Below are 18,118 nucleotides of genomic sequence, written 5' to 3'. Positions count from 1 at the left end.
ATCCTGGTCTGTTTTGAAACTGTACATTGCCTTTACCACATCTGTCTTTAACCATTTTTGTTGATCTGTTCCCTCTTCTATAGTCTTCTAACAGTGACATTTCTTGTCTTAATATCTTTATAATTTTCTCTTTGATGCTTTCATGATGGTACTTCACTTGTCTCTTCTCATTTTAATTTCTCCAAGTATTTTGGGTTTCTAATACCATGAGAGGAATGGACCCCATTCCTAGGTCAGGATGTGATTTAAGTTCATGAAATTAGCACTGTTTCAATCTGTGATACTGGCCAAAAGTGCTCTTCAAAGGACCTGAAATTTGCCCAGAAATGACTCCTCCTTTAACTCATATGGAATTACATGTGTTGGTAGCATATCAAAATCTATAACCAAATATACCCTCAGTAAATAGCTGCTGGAAACTCCTTCACACATCAAGTCAGTTAAAAATATATTTATTGATGGATTTAGTGCTTTTGTCTCAAAAGACTTCATCAGAATATTCATTCACAATACTTGATTCAGTTTATACCCAACCATGTTAGATTCACAATGTTCCAGTGTTTTTTACATTACATCACTTCCTCTCCTACATTATTAATGTTATTAATTCCATCACAACGTTAAAACCATTAATATTTGATAACACATCACACATATAATTCATCAACATTCGCATCTTTGTTAAAAACAGTAAAACCTCTATTAATATTTAATATTCATTTACAGCACTTTGTTAATTTTAATCAATTTATGTTCCAAATACATACATAAAATATTAAAAAAAATTTTTTTGTATGAAATTTCCACCAAATTTATGTCTCATCATTATAATTTTGCAACCCTCATTCTCAATACTGGGGCCGACAGCTGTCCATTTAATCCCGGTTTTGAACCTGCATTAAACCAAGTTACCATATAAATTCAAGTATTATAAGTGAGTTTCCCATTGGCCACTCCTCAGACTTGGTTCAACCAGTTCTAATACCCTGAACAGGAACTTTCCACTTTTACATTCCTTCAGGTGTCTATATAAATCATTAGTTTCTTCCTGCCTCTAAAAGTTCCACGATCAATCTCCATTCTCTACTGTTTAAGTAGTCATATTTCTTCAAAACACTTGCAAACTACTCTGGGGTTGATAACTCTCCTCGCTTATTTTAACCAAAAAATCCCACAAATCAACTAATATGTGGTCACACTGTCATGTAACATGTTTTAATTTTTTGTCCACATACACTACCAGTGAGTATGGTTTACATCCTGTGGCAGCACTTACTGGTCTAAGGGGTGGGTCATTATTATCATTATGAATTTTAGGTATGCCAAATACAGCAGGAATGATGGGTTTAGGATTATACAAAAATTCAAATAATTTTTACCAATGATACCCTGTTGTACATGATCTTCCAAAATCAAGTCTATCTTTCTATAAGCCACAAATATTTCATTCCTAGAGACTTAGCTATACCCTGAATCACCATTAAGTAGCTCTAACATTTTGGCTGTATAACCCCAAAAATCCATAATGACGACCCCTCCCTTTGTATCCAGTTTCATTATTCTAATTTCTTTGTTAGAACTCAACTCATTCATAGTCACCTTCTCTTCTTGTTTTAAATGTATACCCCCTTTATTATTTTTCTTCACAAATTTCCTAATGTCTTGTTCAACTAAAGTTTCAAAATTCACCAATACTGGATGTACTGGAGGGTTGAATGTACTTTTTCTTTTAAAAGTGCTCAAACCACCAGCTCCACTGTCCTTGAGTTCTAAATTAATTCTCAAAAATAATATTAAATCAAACTGAACCTCACTTATTTCCATATTTCCACAAGGTACAAAAGTGAATCCCTTAATGAAAAGCGAAAAATGGGTTGGAATTAACTCAAGGGAACTGCAAATGTATACATTATAATGACTGAATGAGCAAAGCACACCATCTACTTGAATTACTTCTTACCCCAGTACCATACCAGGACAGCCTGTTTGGGGAGTTAACTTCTTCCTCATCCCTTTCCCCTCGGAGGTCTTGTGTTGCGTCCATTGTGATAGCCATCCAAACTCACTAACCTCTCCCTGTTGTTTAGCCTGTCCAACCTCCTTAATGATGAGAATTCTAAAGGGTCCTGCAAATGTGGGTTGTTTTGTTCCTGAACTAAATTATTTTCATATATTGTCTCATTTTCCCCCTGCAATAATTTCTCCTTCATTGTAATTTCAACTATTAAATTCATTACCATATTTGTATTTCGATGGTAAGTATGCTTTACCTTCAGCATATTTCTCTCCCATTTTCCCATTTATTTATTCATTATTTTCCATCTTTAAAACCAAATATTTATTCCTATTTTAGTCAACATTACATAACAAGTCTTTCTGTATTGCTGTATTTAGTACAATAATTTCATCATACAACACAGTTAATCTATCATTGTTCTTAATGATAGCTTTGATGATTTCTAATCCACAATTAATGAAAATGTCTAATAATTCTTTACAAAATTTAGTACCTGGTACCACTCTATTTGGGTACTTGTAAATTCTAGGTCCCCTAGGGAGTTTTCTATTTATGCTTTCTTTTAAAAAGCATTGTCCTGCAAAATATTTGTATAACAGAACACTTTGCTTTTTAATTTCAACACCGTAGCTCGGTATGAATCCAAAAAACCCCTGAGTCGGTTTACTGTTGAAATGTCCACTGAAAGTTCCACCTGGTTCAACCAAGTATGTATATCCATATACTGATATTTTCGTATTTTCCTGCCTTAATGGACGCTGTACATATCCACTGCTGCTGTTGCAAAGCAGTTCATTCACCATTCCAATGTGCTGGGTTGAAGTGGTAGAAAAGTCCTGAATAGTTAACTGCTGATGAACTGAGTCGCTTTGTAATAGCCCGGGTGGTTGGAAAGAAGGAAGAGAAGTATCCATATTGTCTGGAAGGCCTCGGCTGTTACCCTCACTCAATCTCTTTTCTTTTTGTCAGACTAGTTTAATCAACTTCCTTAACTCTCCCAAGAGCTGTCGTTCTCCTTCCAATTACAGTGAAGCAGATCTATGGCATGCCACATCTATGATAATGTCACAAATAACCAAAAGTGAATGGAACCAAGGTCAAACAACACCAAGAGCCAAATATACCTTAGTAAATAACTACTGGAAACCATTTTACACACCAAGTCCATCAAGAATGTTATTTATTGATCGGTTTTACACTTTTGGCTCAGAAGACTTCATCAAAATATCCATTCACAATGCTTGATTCAATCTATATTCAGCCATTTAGATTGACAATGCCCAACTGGTACCTTACATCACTTCCTTTTCCACACCCTATTAATTTTACTAATTTCACCACAATAATGTTAAAATCATTAATTATATATCACACAAAAATTCAACATTCACATCTTTGTTAAAACAGTAAACCTCTATTAATATTCATTTACAGCACTTTGTTCGTTTTGATCAATTTATGTTCTAAATACACATTTAATTTTTTTTTCAAAATAAACACATTTTTTTTTGTATAAAAATATAAAATATGTATTTGGAACATAAAATGATCAATATTTGGAACATAAAATGGTCAAAACAAACAAAGTGTTTAAAACGAATATTAAATATTAATATAGGTTTTACTGTTTTAACAAAAATGTGAATGCTGATAAATGAATTATATGTGCAATATATTATTAAATATTAATTGTTTTAATGTTATTGTGGTAGAATTAGTGAAATTAATATGGTCAGTGTGGGAAAGGAAGTGATGTATTGTAAGGAACCAATGGGGCACTGTGAATTTAAAATGGTTGGGGATACATTGAATCAAGTATTGTGAATGGGTATTCTGATTAAGTCTTTTGAGATGAAAGCGCTAAATCCATCAATAAATACATTTTTAACAGACTTAGTGTGTGAAGTGGTTTCCAGCTGCTATTTACTGAGGTATATTTGGTTATTGTTGTTGTTCTACCCCACTTTTGTTTTTTTTTTCTTTTTGAGCATATTTAAATCTTACTAAATTCATTTTTATGAAACCCATTGGTCCTACTACTATTGGAACTGGTTAGGTATACTTTTTCCTCATTGCTCTCATTTCTGCTTGCAAATCCTGGTATTTTATGATTTTGTCTCTCTCCATATGTAATATACAGTAATGACAGGGCACAGCAATTTCAGTAATTAATGGTGCTTTTGCCTTTTTTGCATGAACTACAATATCTAGTTTTCTTGCATACATTTTCTGAATTGTAGACAATGAATGAACCCATGTGGTATAAACTTAACTATTCTGTATAATGCTTTGCGTCTCATGTTTCCAATGCTTCTCACCTACTTCAATATTGTAATGTCTGCACAATCCCTAATACAGCAGTCCTGACATTACTATGCCTTTCAGTGTACAGGCTCTCTGCCATGAGTGTATCACAACCAGCAACAAGGTGCGCAACTTTTTCTAGTTCTGTTTTACAAAACCTGCATTTCTCTGTTTCTCCCACATGTTTGATGGACTTTGGAAAGCAATGTGTAAATAGTCCACTATCCAGGGCTGCCATTATTAACTTTTCATCTTTTGGTTTGAATCCACCTCTCCTTAACCATTCCTAGGTCAAATCCCAATCAATATGAGGTTGTTTCAGGAGACCTCCTGTACTTACCATAATATTTATGCCTTTTCCACATTTCTTTACTTCTCCTCTGATCCTTCTCCTTATGTTCTTTTGTTTTTTTGGCCTGTTCAGTTGCTGCCTGATTTTTGCCTACTTCTGGTTTGAGTTCCATTCCAGCTTGACACAGATAAGCTTCTGCTAAACTAGGCAGGGAAGTCGTATTAGACGTCTTCTCCACAAGTTTTAAAGGTTTCACTATGTTTGAGGTCAGCAGATATGTATGCTTTCCCATGACAGCATATCTATGCATGTAACCAATTTTGAAAAGGCCCATACCTCCTTCAGAATGAGGAATATATAATCTTGGCATGCACTGATTATTATATATCATTTGATAAGTGCAAAGCATTTGCTTGTTTTCCTGTCCAACTGATCCAATACCTTTTGGGGCCAATCACCCCAAAACTGTACGTCAAAACAGGAAGAGCAAATTGTTTTATAGCTTGGCCTCTGTTCCTAGGTGTCAGGGCAGCTTTCAATACTAATTTTAGTCTTCTAAAGTGTTGCTTACAGTGTTTGCGTTTGTTCATGTTTTATTGCGGATCCTTCATCAAATCCCAAATATTTATACACTCCCTCCTGCTCAAGTTCCTTTACATTACATTCCTGTCCTAGACTGATATTTTCATAGATTGCATCTTTCCTGCTTTAAACACTGCTTTTGCACATTTATCAAGACCAAATGACATTTGTATATCAGCTGTGCTTTCAAATCCTCATCTGATGAACTACACATTTTTAAGTCATCCACAAAAAGGAGGTGCAAAGTCTTTAAACTTGTCTCCTATGTGACCTCAGTGATGACTCATAAGGTTACCTGGATGTGCACAGCACTGGCCACATACAATACATTTATATGGCTTCTCCCTTGTGCATTCGCTGATGCACTACAAGTTTGTAATTTTCGATGAAAGCCTTGCTACATTTCGTACATTTATATGGCTTCTCCCCTGTGTGAAGTTGCTGATGCCTTTTCATTGCCTGCTTTCCTGCAAAACGTTTATTGCATTCAGTACACTGATATGGCTTTTCTCGTGAATGAACTTGCTGATGCCTTAACAGTGTATCTTTCGCTCTGAATTTCCTGCTGCATTCAGAACACTTATACGGTTTCTCTCCCGTGTGAACTTTGTGATGCCTTATGAGGTGAGAATTGTGTTTGAATCTTTTATCACATTCAGCACATACGTACGGTTTATCTTCTCTGTGAGCTCTTTGATGTACCTCAAGATTACTTCTAAATGGGAAACTTTTGGGGCAATCATCACATTTAAAAGGCATTATTTCTCTGTGAACATGTTTATGTGTTGAGAGGTTTTTCTTATTTCTGAAGCTCTTACTGCATTTAGGACATTTATATGTTTTTTCTGCGTGGACATGCTGATGTATTAGAAGGCTATTTTGACATGTGAAAATCTTGTTGCATTCAGCACACTTGTAAAGCTTCTCACATGCAGCTCTCTGTTGCATTTTTTCACTGTGCTGTACAGTGAGACTCTCGCTGCCTTTGTACCTCTTGCTGTACTTCCTGCCTGTGTGCAGCTGTGTTAAAGGATTAAGGTTACACTTCTGGAAACTCTTTACAGGCCGCATCAAATACTTCCGGTTCACTGATGCGCGGTGCATCTCAGATATCCCAAGTGATGGCTGATGGCTGGAATTCACAAGGCATTGTGCACTTCTGATACCTAAATAAAGATTGTTTGTTAGTATTTTACCAGAGTTTGAAAATACACATTTTAAATTTCAACTAACATATATTTTGATATTTAAACTATTTGGGGGGATTTCTCTTTTTATAATGTTGCACTATATTGTTGTTAACAAAATACTTAATAATGAAGTTGAAGCAATGATAGCTCTTTAATTAAACAGAACATCACTGTCAGCTGTCATATAAACACAAAACAACACAGGAGAATAAATTCTAATCAACTATTAACATTAAGCAATACAGATGAGAATGTCTTCTAGAATGCTAATGCTACAGAGAACAGCTTTATCTTTGGTGCATGTCAGGCTAACATCGAAGTAAGTAGTGCTTCCTTTCTGGCTTCAGCACTAAGAAAATGCAATACAATTATCAACCTTAACAAATACATATTCACTTGCACTGTACCATTTTTTGTGGTGTCTAAAAAGTAATACATCATCTTCCAGGGCTAAAGGAAAAATACAGTATTTATCATGTAATACCTTCTTTGTGCTACTCATGTTTTAAACTTTAGATGTCATGTCCATCTGCTCATATCAGTGAAAAAAAAATTTTGCTAACATGTATTATTCTGACTATTTAACTTAAGTTACATTTATATGTTGACCACCTAAATAAAATACTGCATCGTCATACCTTTCAACTTCTTTGCTCAAGAATTAGGAACAAAGTAAAATAATAAAGGGGGTCAATGGCCAGAAATTCAGGGGCAATTTTAAAACAGTGATCCTAATCACATAAACAATTAACAGAATAACAGGTTTTGCATCAACATGCATTTTCTGGACAATCAGAAGTATGAAACTCTTAACATCTGCCATTGCTGACTTACTGTAATTTTCAGTAATTTCCCAGAAAATCGAAAAAATTGTGAGGCACACGGCAAAAATATGAGGCAACATTAGGAACTTTCTACAAAATCATGAACGGTTGATATGCCCACTGTGGAACACTCCAGTTATCACCGATGCCACAAGACCAACTCTGCAGCTGTATATATGCAGATGATTCACGCAGTACCCGAGACCCATGGCTAGCTACTCAATATGCTGCTTGGGCTGTCCAAATTAAATGACATTTTTTATTTAAAATAATTTTGTTCTGATCAGCAATACTTACTGTAGTAAGCATTAAAAAAAATTAACACTGCTGACTTCCAAATGCCATCTCAGGGCACAGTGCAGCAATTACCTGACTGTGCTCGGAAGCATTTTGTTCTGCAAAGCTGCTTGTTGGATCATGCATGACCCATCTTTGTGTGTTTCAGATTAAAAGTCAAAACAACTCAGGTTGTTCGGCGCATTTTTTTTTTTTTTTTTTTTTTTTTAAATAAAGAGAACTCAGGATAAAATGTGATCCTCCCAACCTGAACTTGGTAAATGCGGTTATTTTTCATTCTATTTTATTCTATTATTTGTGGTATATATGAATTGCTATTTTTACAGTTGAGCTTGATAACCAGCCCTGGGTAAAGCAATGACCATGATGAAAAGTTCAAGGGCATTGGAAATCTGTTGGAAAGGATGAAAATCACAGAACAAATTAATTTTTTAAGCAGACGTTTACACACAACTCTTCCACCAGACAAAAGATGCCAATGACTCATGTATTCTTCTACTTTTTGTGTGACACTATCTCTAATATGGTGACTCTACAACTATAGCATAACAAGGCTCCATCCAAGCTGTTGCTGCCTCTTTGGTCTTTCAAGCTTGATGTGTAGTAAATAATAAAACATTGCTGTTCATCCTAGGGAATGCTTTTTTTGAGATGGATGAGATTACTATTTCTAAGAGACATGAGCTTGTCAAATAACCAAAGAAAGTGGAAAAGGTAATATTAAAACTTCACAAATGCCGAGGCATCCAACTTTACATATGGCCTTAGGTTTTATATAGTTTTGCTGAATCCAGTTTGCTTTTAATGAAGAGAAGATCTCGCAAACAGAATTTTATTGCATTCAGTTTTCTTTAGAAGAATATACATACCTGTCATATGTCCCCGATTTTACAGAACTCCATGATTTTTGCCCACTTAGTCGTAACATTTTTTATTTTGTAGTAATTTTCTGAATTACAATCAGTTTAAACTTTCATACTTATTGTTTAGAAAATGTAGGTTGATACAAACCTGTTACATTAACTTTTTAAGTGAATTGGAGTAATATTTATATTGTGCTCTTGATTTTGGGTCTTTGTACCCTATTGTTTTTAGTCTGTCTAGAGTTCTTGAGCAAAGAAGTTGAAAGGCATAAAAATGTTTGACACAATCTGTAGACGTAAAGTGTTTAACAAAGTTGTGTGATATACTATGAAACATTAGAAGTGTAGGAATCAGTGGAATAAATCCTACTGATTCTGCTTTTTACAGATTATAGTACATATTATGTGTTGTGGATCTTGGTTCTCATCTTGTTGTGCATGCATCCATGTGTGACACCTAAAACATGTGATTGCTCTCTCATGACAATATCATTGCAGAGCAAACATGTTGGGCTTGGTGGGCCCCAACAGTGTTGTTATTTTGGAATAAGGTTCCACAGGATTATTCTGGCTTGTCGAAACTACCAACAAAATGGGTACATCAGTCCTGGGCATTTACTTTTAACAGAAGATCCGCTGTGGCGACCCCAAACGGGAACAGCCGAAAGAAGTAGTAGTCGTTCTGGGCATTTACTTGCCTATTTAATAATTTGTCAATTGGAGTAGAATACTGATGCAGTGGACCTTTTTCAGTTTTTTTTTTTTAACAAAGGGTGCAATGTACGGCTGAATCAGGCATATAATTTATAAAACACACAAGTAGTTAAACATTACTACATACTGCATGGAGCACTGTGATTTCACTCAAACTGGAGGAAAAGACACTTTTGTTAAAGTGTACTGTTACACTTCACATACATCCATGATTTACAATTAATTTCATTTCTGATATGCTTCTGATGTTAAAAGAGCAAATGGTTTAAAAATAAAAAAAGAAGTTATGTACTCACCATAACGTTCCAAGTTTGAAGTACATCGCGCACTTCATTTTTACATATGGGATCGGAACCAGTCCTCGGCTCTGACTCAGCCTATTTACAAGCTGGAAGTCTTCTAGTTGGCTTGTGGCTAGGTAGGTATCCCATGATGCACCATTATAATCCCCAGATCTCGTTTGGTCCTAACTAGGAGAGATAATAACCAATATACAAAAGAAGCCAATACTAAAAGGTTTCCATAAAAAAATGATAATAATATTTTTCTGTCTCCAGGTACTTTCAGGATGAGGGTAGGAGGGTGGGTTCGTAAGAATGAAGAGCGAGATACAAACATGGAACGTTATGGTGAGCACATAACTTCTTTAAGCTCTGTAGTCCTATCTCGCCTTCATTCTTACATATGGGACAGCATCCCAAGCGCCTTATGCTTGGATGGCTCAAGGGAAATTCTCCAGAGTACTGTGGAACCAAAAAATGCTCTACCCCTGGAGGTTAAATCCAATTTGTAATGAGTAATAAAAGTGCGAGGGGTAGCCCACGTTGCTGCTGCACAAATATTATCAAGTGGGACCCTGGTTTGAAAGGCTGCAGAGGTAGACTGAGATATGGTAGAATGAGCCTTGATTTTAAAGGGTAAAGGTCTACCTTCAGAGTTGTAAACGTAAGCTATACAGCTACAAATCCAATTAGAGAGTGTTACTTTGGAAACTGGTAAGTCTGACCTGGATTCGGAAAAGGAAATAAATAACTGATCTGATTTCCTTAGTTCGGTGCAAATAAAAACGTAAATGTCTATGGACATCCAGCTGATGAAATCTGTATTCAGCTGCGTTGGAATGATTAGGGAAGAACACCGGAAGTTCTATGGATTGATTCAAGGTGGCATGGGAACAGACCTTGGGGCAAAGGAAGGATTAGTACGAAGGGACACCCTGTCTTTGTGAAAAATCAAGTAGGGGGGTTTCACAGACAATGCTTGTAACTCTGACACCCGTCTGGCCGACGTGGTAGCCACCAGAAACAAAGTCTTCCAAGAGAGGAATTTCAAAGGGGATGAATGACTAAGTTAATTTGGATAACACAAAATTTAAATCTCATGAGGCAACAGGTTCTTGAAAGGGGGGTCTTAACAAGGTGGCACCTTTAAGGAAAGTTTTGCACAGCCTATGTGACATCAGATTAGAATCTTTAACGCCTAGAGGAAAATTTGAAATCGCTGCCAATTGAACTCTGATAGTGGCAGCCGCAGATCCCTGGTGAAAAAGCTCAGACAGGAATTCCAAAACCACTGGGATGGAGGCAATGTAAGGGTCAACATTCATTTTCTCCGCCCAGATACAGAATCTTCTCCATTTACTGGAATATAGTCTCCTGGTGGAAGGTTTATGAGAAGACGTTAAGGATATGAGTCATGGAGGGAGAGAAGTCGTGAAGCCTGACTAGGGATGGAACTGGAGTAGCCACGCTGTCAAATTGAGGGTGTGTAAGCAGGGATGACGCGAACCTGACATGTGAGTCAACAGGTCTGGAACTACGTCCAGAATCCAAGGATTGTCAAGGAGAAGAGGCCCGAGGAAGAGGAACCAAACCTGACGAGGCTAGTAAGGAGCAATGAGGATAAGTTTGCTTCCCAGCCGTTTCGTTTTCTGAATAACCTTGGGAATGAGAGGAAAGGGAGTTTGTTCTTCTTTCGGCTTTTCCCCGGTTAGGGGTCACCACAGCGGAACTCTGGTCCGCTAATGATTGGCAGCAGACTTTTTTTTTATGGGTGCCGAGGTGCCAGCTCGATGCCCAACCTTCAATGAAGGCATACGCATTCTACGCATGCCTTTCGAACGCCAGTCGACCACGGGGAGGACATGCAAACTCCACACAGAAGGCGCTCCAGCCGAGAATCGAACAGGAGAACCTCCTGCTGTGAGGCAACAATGCTACCACTGCACCACCGTGGCTTACCACAATGAGAGGAAAGGGAGGAAAAGCATAATGGGGACCCAGGGGCCAATCGTGAACAGGTGCGTCTCTCGGTGACTCCCCCCAAGGGGGGATGAGGGAGATGTAGCTGCTGCATTTGGCATTGATTGGGCTGGCAAAGAGATTGCAGCAAGGCTGTCCCCATATGCGGAAAATCTGTTCCACTGTTTCCTGTTTCAGAGACCACTCGTGAGGCATCAGGATTGCCCGGCTGAGCTTGTCGGCTATCACGCTGGTTGTCCCTGGAATGTGTGTTGCCATCAGAAAACGCTGGGAAGATATTGCCCATTTCCAAACTCGAATGGCCTCTCAACAGAGTGGGTAAGATCTGGTTCCACCCTGTTTGTTGATATACCACACTACAACATGTTGTTGTCTGATTGTATTGCAATAGTCCCAACAGGCAGAAAGATTGTGAAGTGCTTGCAATGCCAGGAGCACCACCCTCATCTCTAGAATGCTGACATGCAGGTGAGCCTCGTGATCTTGCCATGTGCCTTGGACAGTCCTGCCTAGATAATGCCCCCCCACCCTATCTGTGAGGCATCCGTGGTCATAGTGGCAACGGGTTGGGGAGGAACAAATGAAGTGCCCGTGGTTAACTCATTGGGTAGAGTCCACCAAAGGGGGCCCTTCTTGCAAGAGTCTGTCAGTAGAATGTGATGAGATAATGGCAGTTGCTGAAAAGACCACTGGAACGACAGGAGCCACTGAAGAATCCTCATGTGAAGTCTGACTAGTGGCACTAGTAATATGGTGGAAGCCATTGTCCCCAGAAGCTGTAGAATAGTCTTGGCTTTGATCTTTCATAAGGGGAGAAGATGCTGAATTTGAAGAACCAGATTCTGCACCCTTTCTACAGGAAGACGAGCCAACATGTCTACTGTGTCTGTCTCTGCTCCTATACAAATCACAGATTGAGAGGGCAATAAGGCAGATTTTTCCTAATTTATAGAAATTACCCGCGGGGCACAAAGCTGAATGGTAGCATCCTTGGTCTGAAGAAGTAGATACCTGGTGGGGGCAGTCAAGAGCCAGTCGTCCAGATACGGAAACACCTGGAATCCTCGAGGTCTCAGGCGAGCTGTCAATACCGCCATACACTCTGTGAACACCCTAAGCACTGTAGTGAGACCAAAGGGCAGAGCATGAAACTGGTAATGACTGGCTCCCAGCCGGAAGCGTAGATGACTCCTCGACGCCTTGTCCATTTTTAAGTGGTAGTAGGTGTTTTGGAGATCTATTGAGCACATCCAATTGTCTTTCCCTAACAACGGGAGTATAGACTGCAGTGTCACCATCCGGAACTTGTTCTTCTTTACTGATTCGTTTAATCTGCTGAGGTCCAAGATGGGCCTCCAGTCCCCTGTACATTTTGGCACTAAAAAGAATCTGGAGTAAGTTCCGGATCCTATTTGGTCTGCTGGCACAGTTTGGATGACTCTCTTTGACAGCAACTTGTTGACCTCCACAGTTGCCTGATCCCTGTGATTGGGTGGTACATCTGGGATCCTTTTGGGAACAAAAGGTGGAAAAGAAAAGGGTATGACATAATCTCTGGTAATAATTCTTTGTACCCACTTGTCTTGAGTGATACCGAGCAAGGCTTCTGGATACAAACAAATGCGACCCTCGACTGGCCCCAGGGAAGCACAGTCGGGTCCCACATCAAGAGCGCTGGTAAGGCCGGCATCGAAAGGAATTGCAACCTCCCTGGTTTTGCGGTCCGGCCCTGCCTCTAGGGCGACGTCTACCATTTCCTCCTCTGCCTCTGAAGGAGGAGTCACCCTGTGCATCCTGGAAAAATCTCTGGGACTTCTTGAACCACATTTTACCACCCCTCTGACCCTTGGGATATGGTCTAGAGGGAACAGTAAAACGTAAAAAGTACTCCCATGGCAAAGTGGTGTTTTTCCTTCTTGCTCGCACTGGGTGAGAGTGTCCTTTACCTTGGATCCAAACAATGAGGACCCGTTGAAGAGGGCGTTGGTAAAGGTAGACTTGAACGGTTTCGCAAAGTTACACAAATTCATCCAAGAATGACACCTTAGGGAAATTCCTGAACCCGCTGCTCTACTCGCTCCATCGGCTGCATACGAAATAAGCTGCACAGACAAGGTGACGATAGAGTTTAAGGTGGACAACTGGGCAGACACCTTGTCAGGGACTCTCTCAGTACATGTACCTTGTAGAGAATCTCCTAATTCTTTAAGGAGATCTCTCTCAAGCCTTGTGAAGTGAGTAAGGTAGTTCAGCGATCTAAGGGTAAATGCCGCTGAAGAGAAGATATCCTTTCCTTATCTGTCCATCGTTCGAGACTCCTTATTTGGCGGACGGACACAGGAAGAAGTTTAAGCTAGCTCCTGCTTAGTGGCTGCTGGCACCACCATGGCATCTATGGGAACACCTTTAGACAAAAAAATCCTTTTCTGGGGGTGCAGAAAGAAACTTATTTGGTCCCCTGGGGACTGGCTCCACGGCATCAGGAGTATCCCACACCTTTCGACTAACTAGCTCCATCAGTTCGTCGAAGGGTGGAGGCATCCAAGAGGCTGAAGGTTGAGACCCAAAAGCCTTCAGGTACATTGACTCCTCATCAGAAGGGGAGACAGTGGGCCAGCCGCACCTCTGTTTCAAGATTTCCAGGATGTCTATAAAGGAGACATCATCAGAGGATGACTTGGGGGACCCTTCTGACTCCTTGAGGTCAGTGTCAGAGGTCAGAGACTCATCCTGGGAGTCTACATGCTTCCTCTTACATGTCCTCTTCTGTGGGGGCTCCTTGGAAGGATATTCCGAGGAGGTCTCGGAAGGGTAGGGGCCACCGGCCGGTGGCTCCTGAGGCTGAGGATCTCTGCTGTCCACGGAGAGAGTAGGTGCTGAGACAGAAGTAGGTGCCTTAGGGTGAAGAGTGAGGGTTCCCCTGGTAGGAGCTGAAGATCAGGACAGCACAATCCTCATCATCTTGAATGCCGATTTCTCCGACTCCGAAGACCTCCCCAGCTCTGAGGAGACAGAGGATGCCATCAGCGCCAGAGTCATCGACTCCGTGATAGACGCTGGATCCGAACTCACCCTCGCCGATGCACTGAGAGGAAGACTCAGAACCGAAAAGGTTCGGTTCCAGGCATCCCTGTCGGGGCCGACCAGGGAGCTTCTGCTCCTAGACAGCATGGATGGCACCGAGAGTGTCGGAATGGAACTCTGCTCCGAAATATCCACAGGGGTAGCTGGAGCCGAGGGTTCCACCAGTGGTACCAAACACTGCAGCTCCGAAAGACCAGAATGACCGAAAGGGGCTTAACGGACTCAAGTGGCTCCGGAACCAACTGGGTCGGAGCCAACAATAATTTAGGTAAAGCAGATGACTTCAAAAGTCTCAGCACTACCCTCTCCACATTTTCTTCCGATAAACTCCTGGAAGACCTGGAGGACAGAGTAGGAGAGCGGGATCTCTGCAGTATCGGAGACTTCAATAAATGGGAGACCGGTAGAGGATCCATAGACCGGATCCGTGAGATACTCTCAGCGGTCGGCTCCAAGCTACTTGGGGCCGACCCTGTAATCACAGTACTGCTCTCAATCGGCACCAAGCTCTATGGAGCCGATGAGACAATGGACTTGTCCGATTTAGTGATTTTAAGAGGTGGCTCCGAGACACCAGCCAATGCCGGGAGGGCCTCTTAGAGGACTTAGGCTTTTCCTTTTTAGATCCTTGAGATCTAGAAGAGGAGGAAGAGCTAGCCAGATCTTCCTCAAAGGAAGGTTTAGGAAGACCTTTTAGGATGAGCTTATTTTTCCTTTCTTGTAACACCCTAGCACTGAAAGAGTGGCAAAATAAGCAAGTTTCCTGTAAATGGATGGCCCCCAAACAGTAAACGCAGTTACTGTGGCCATCCATTATGGACATCTTCTGTGAGCATTTAATACATTTCTTAAAGCCAGATGGCTTATGGTCCTTACTTTCTCTCACACACACACACACACACACACACACACACACACACACACACACACAGAAAAAGGGAGAGGATTAGGTCCTCTAATTTAAACGGGTCTAGCCCTGCAGGAAAGAGAAAGACACCATGAGGACTAGGTCCTCTAACTTAAACGGGCCAAGCCTGGGCAGGAAAGGAAATGGAAAAACTAGGTCTTCTAACAAAAACAGACCTAGTGAAAGTTACAATAAGCAGAAAAGTCACACACTCAAACAGGAATAAAGTGTAAACTATCAAAATACTCAACAAGGAAATAGAACCATGTTCTGTTAATAACACTAACCAATGTAGCATGTGGGAATCTGCAAAAACTCAGACTTATGACTAAGGAAATAAAACAAAGTACAGCTGTGTACACTTACCATAAATGTAGATGTTCGACTGTATTCACTGTTGTAGTCATTACATTTGGGTTATCTGCTTGCAGGTAGCCCTCAGTCGGCCTGATTATCGAAGTCTTGGGTCCTGCATTGGTTGTGGTCTCATCTTCCATGATGTCAGGTAGTCAGGGGTATAAAGCATGCAGCCGACGCCATTACATCAGTTTTTATAGGTTCATAGGTTTATACTAGGCTATCTGCCCCAAGGCATTTATAAGCCTAGCCCAGAGTTATGTGGCTTACGCCACCCCTTATGTTAGAAATAATGTGCCCATTAGTTTGTTGTGCCTCTGTCCAGCAGTGACACAGAGATGATTCCCGGGGTAAACCTACGATCTCCCATCCACCGGTCAAGCTTTCTCTTGAACAGAGCCAGCGAGGTGCTCTGCCTCACATGGACCGGGATTTTATTCCACAGCATGGGGAGTCTCTGGGTGATAAATCTATCCCTCCAGCACGTCCTATTTATATCCGTGCTAAGGTTTAAGTCACTTGCTCTAGTGGTTCTGGTGGATTTGGATTTTTTGAGGTGGAGCATGTCCATTAATTCCGGGTTGGTCATGGCCTTGTATGTCAGGCACAGGTCACCTCTGAGCAGACGGTATGCAACTGAATAGAGTTGGAGTTTCTTCAGTCTGGCAGTATATGACAGGTTTTGGAGTCCCTTTATCCTTTTGGTGAGGAACTTTTGGGGTCTCTCCAATTGCTGCAGGTGTCTGGTGAGATACATCCCGAATGGGGCATTGTACTCGATCATTGGTCTGATAAGTGAAGAGTACAGGGGAACAATGACCTCACTTGATCTGGATGTGAATCCCTTCATGATCAGATCTTCCCCAGATGTCAGGTGCCCCCATAATGGGAAGCAATTATATAGAAGGTTACACCTCCAACAAAAAGCAAATACACCAGAAAGATTTAAGCACAGTAAACCAGAATAGAGGTATAGTCAATAGAAGTCAGGGAGCTGGAGGGAGGGTAACCAGGACTGCAACAGTGAATACACTCGAACATCTACATTTATGGTAAGTGTACACAACTGTACGATGTTCTTCATGTTTCACTGTTGCAGTCATTACATTTGGGTAGATTCCCAAAGCTAAGGAAGGGAGGAGGCAATTAGATAGCATTAGGACCGGCTATAAGGCCCTGCAAGACTGCAGTGGCAAAACAAGCTCTGGATTTAGAAAAAATTGGAAAGTGGTAATGCTTGGTGAAGGTATGTACAGAACTCCAGGTAGCAGCTTCTAGGATGTCCCTGGTAGGGACACCTCTGAGAAAGACTGTAGAGGAAGATGCAGCCCTGGTGGAATGTGGTCTTATCCCCTGTGGGGTAGGTTTTCCATGGTGCTTATAGCAGAAATGAATGCAATGGCCTATCCACTTAGAAATGGTTTGCTTTGAAATGGCCTTCCCCGCTGCCCCTGTAGCAAATGCAATCAGCAGCTGTTCAGATTTCCTGAGAGGCTTAGTCCTGTCCAAGTAAAATCTAAGTTGTCTGTGCACGTCCAAGGAGTGCAGCATTTATTCCCCTTTGTTCTGTGGATTAGAAAAGAAGGTTGGCAAATTAATGGACTGATTAAGGGCCACACTGGATACCACCTTGGGCATAAAGGAGGGATTGGTCCTGAGGGACACCCTGTCCATATGAAAGATGAAAGGCTCCATTGCCATGAGGGCCTGTAATTCAGACACCCTTCTTGCTGAAGTGATGGCTAGAAGGAAGGCTGTTTTCCAAGAAAGGAATTTCAACTCTGCATTTGCAGCTGGTTCAAAGGGGGGGTAGAGTGAGCTTTTCCAATACAAAGTTAAGGTCCCACGCTGGAGTAGTGGCTCTCCTGGGTGGTCTTATGTTTTTGGCCCCTCTGAGGAATTGCTTCAGCAGTGGATGAGAGAAGAGGGGTGGCTCTGTATTATAATGAGCTGAAATGGCCGAGGCATGAATTTTGATGGAAGAAAAGGAAAGGCCCTTATGAAGCATCTCAGTTAAGTACTGAAGAATGTGCGGTAAATTGGGCACTGTTGTGTCCATCCCTTGAGTATGGCTCCAGGAATAGAATCTTTTCCATTTTTTGGCATAGGATGTTCTAGTACTAGGCCTCCATGCCTCCAGAATGACATCCATCACTTGCTTACTGAGGGATGGTAACGGAGAGATCATGTAATTAGCCAGGCTGCAAAGTTCAGGGTTTGAAGCTGTGGGTGCAGAATCTGGCCCTCCTGCTGGGACAGCAGGGCAGGGGTCTGAGGCAAGTGCCATGGTACTGTCCTTGGTTTGTCCTGTTTGATCTTTAGTAGCACTTTGGAGAGGAGAGGAGAGGAGAGGCAGAGGGGGGAAGGCATAAACTGATAGGTTTTTCCAGGTGAAGGACACGGCATCCACTTTCCAAGCTTGTCTG

General features: G+C 41.0%; 1 protein-coding gene across 1 annotated transcript in view; it reads right to left on the bottom strand.

The window, feature by feature from the left end:
- Positions 1–436: 436 nt before the first annotated feature.
- LOC122813695 (zinc finger protein 160-like) overlaps positions 437–18,118 on the bottom strand; it is a 369,040-nt gene continuing 351,358 nt past the window's right edge. Inside the window, exon 5 of the mRNA XM_044086149.1 lies at positions 437–6,361. Coding sequence (XP_043942084.1) covers positions 5,526–6,361 — 836 coding nt within the window. The 3' untranslated portion in view covers positions 437–5,525. The remainder of the gene's footprint in view (positions 6,362–18,118) is intronic.

The sequence above is a fragment of the Protopterus annectens genome, chromosome 10.part0, assembly GCF_019279795.1.
Source record: "Protopterus annectens isolate FY-2018-M chromosome 10.part0, PAN1.0, whole genome shotgun sequence".
Taxonomy (NCBI): domain Eukaryota; kingdom Metazoa; phylum Chordata; order Ceratodontiformes; family Protopteridae; genus Protopterus; species Protopterus annectens.
Note: the sequence above shows the minus strand (reverse complement) of the source record. Positions and strands in the feature narration are given on the sequence as shown.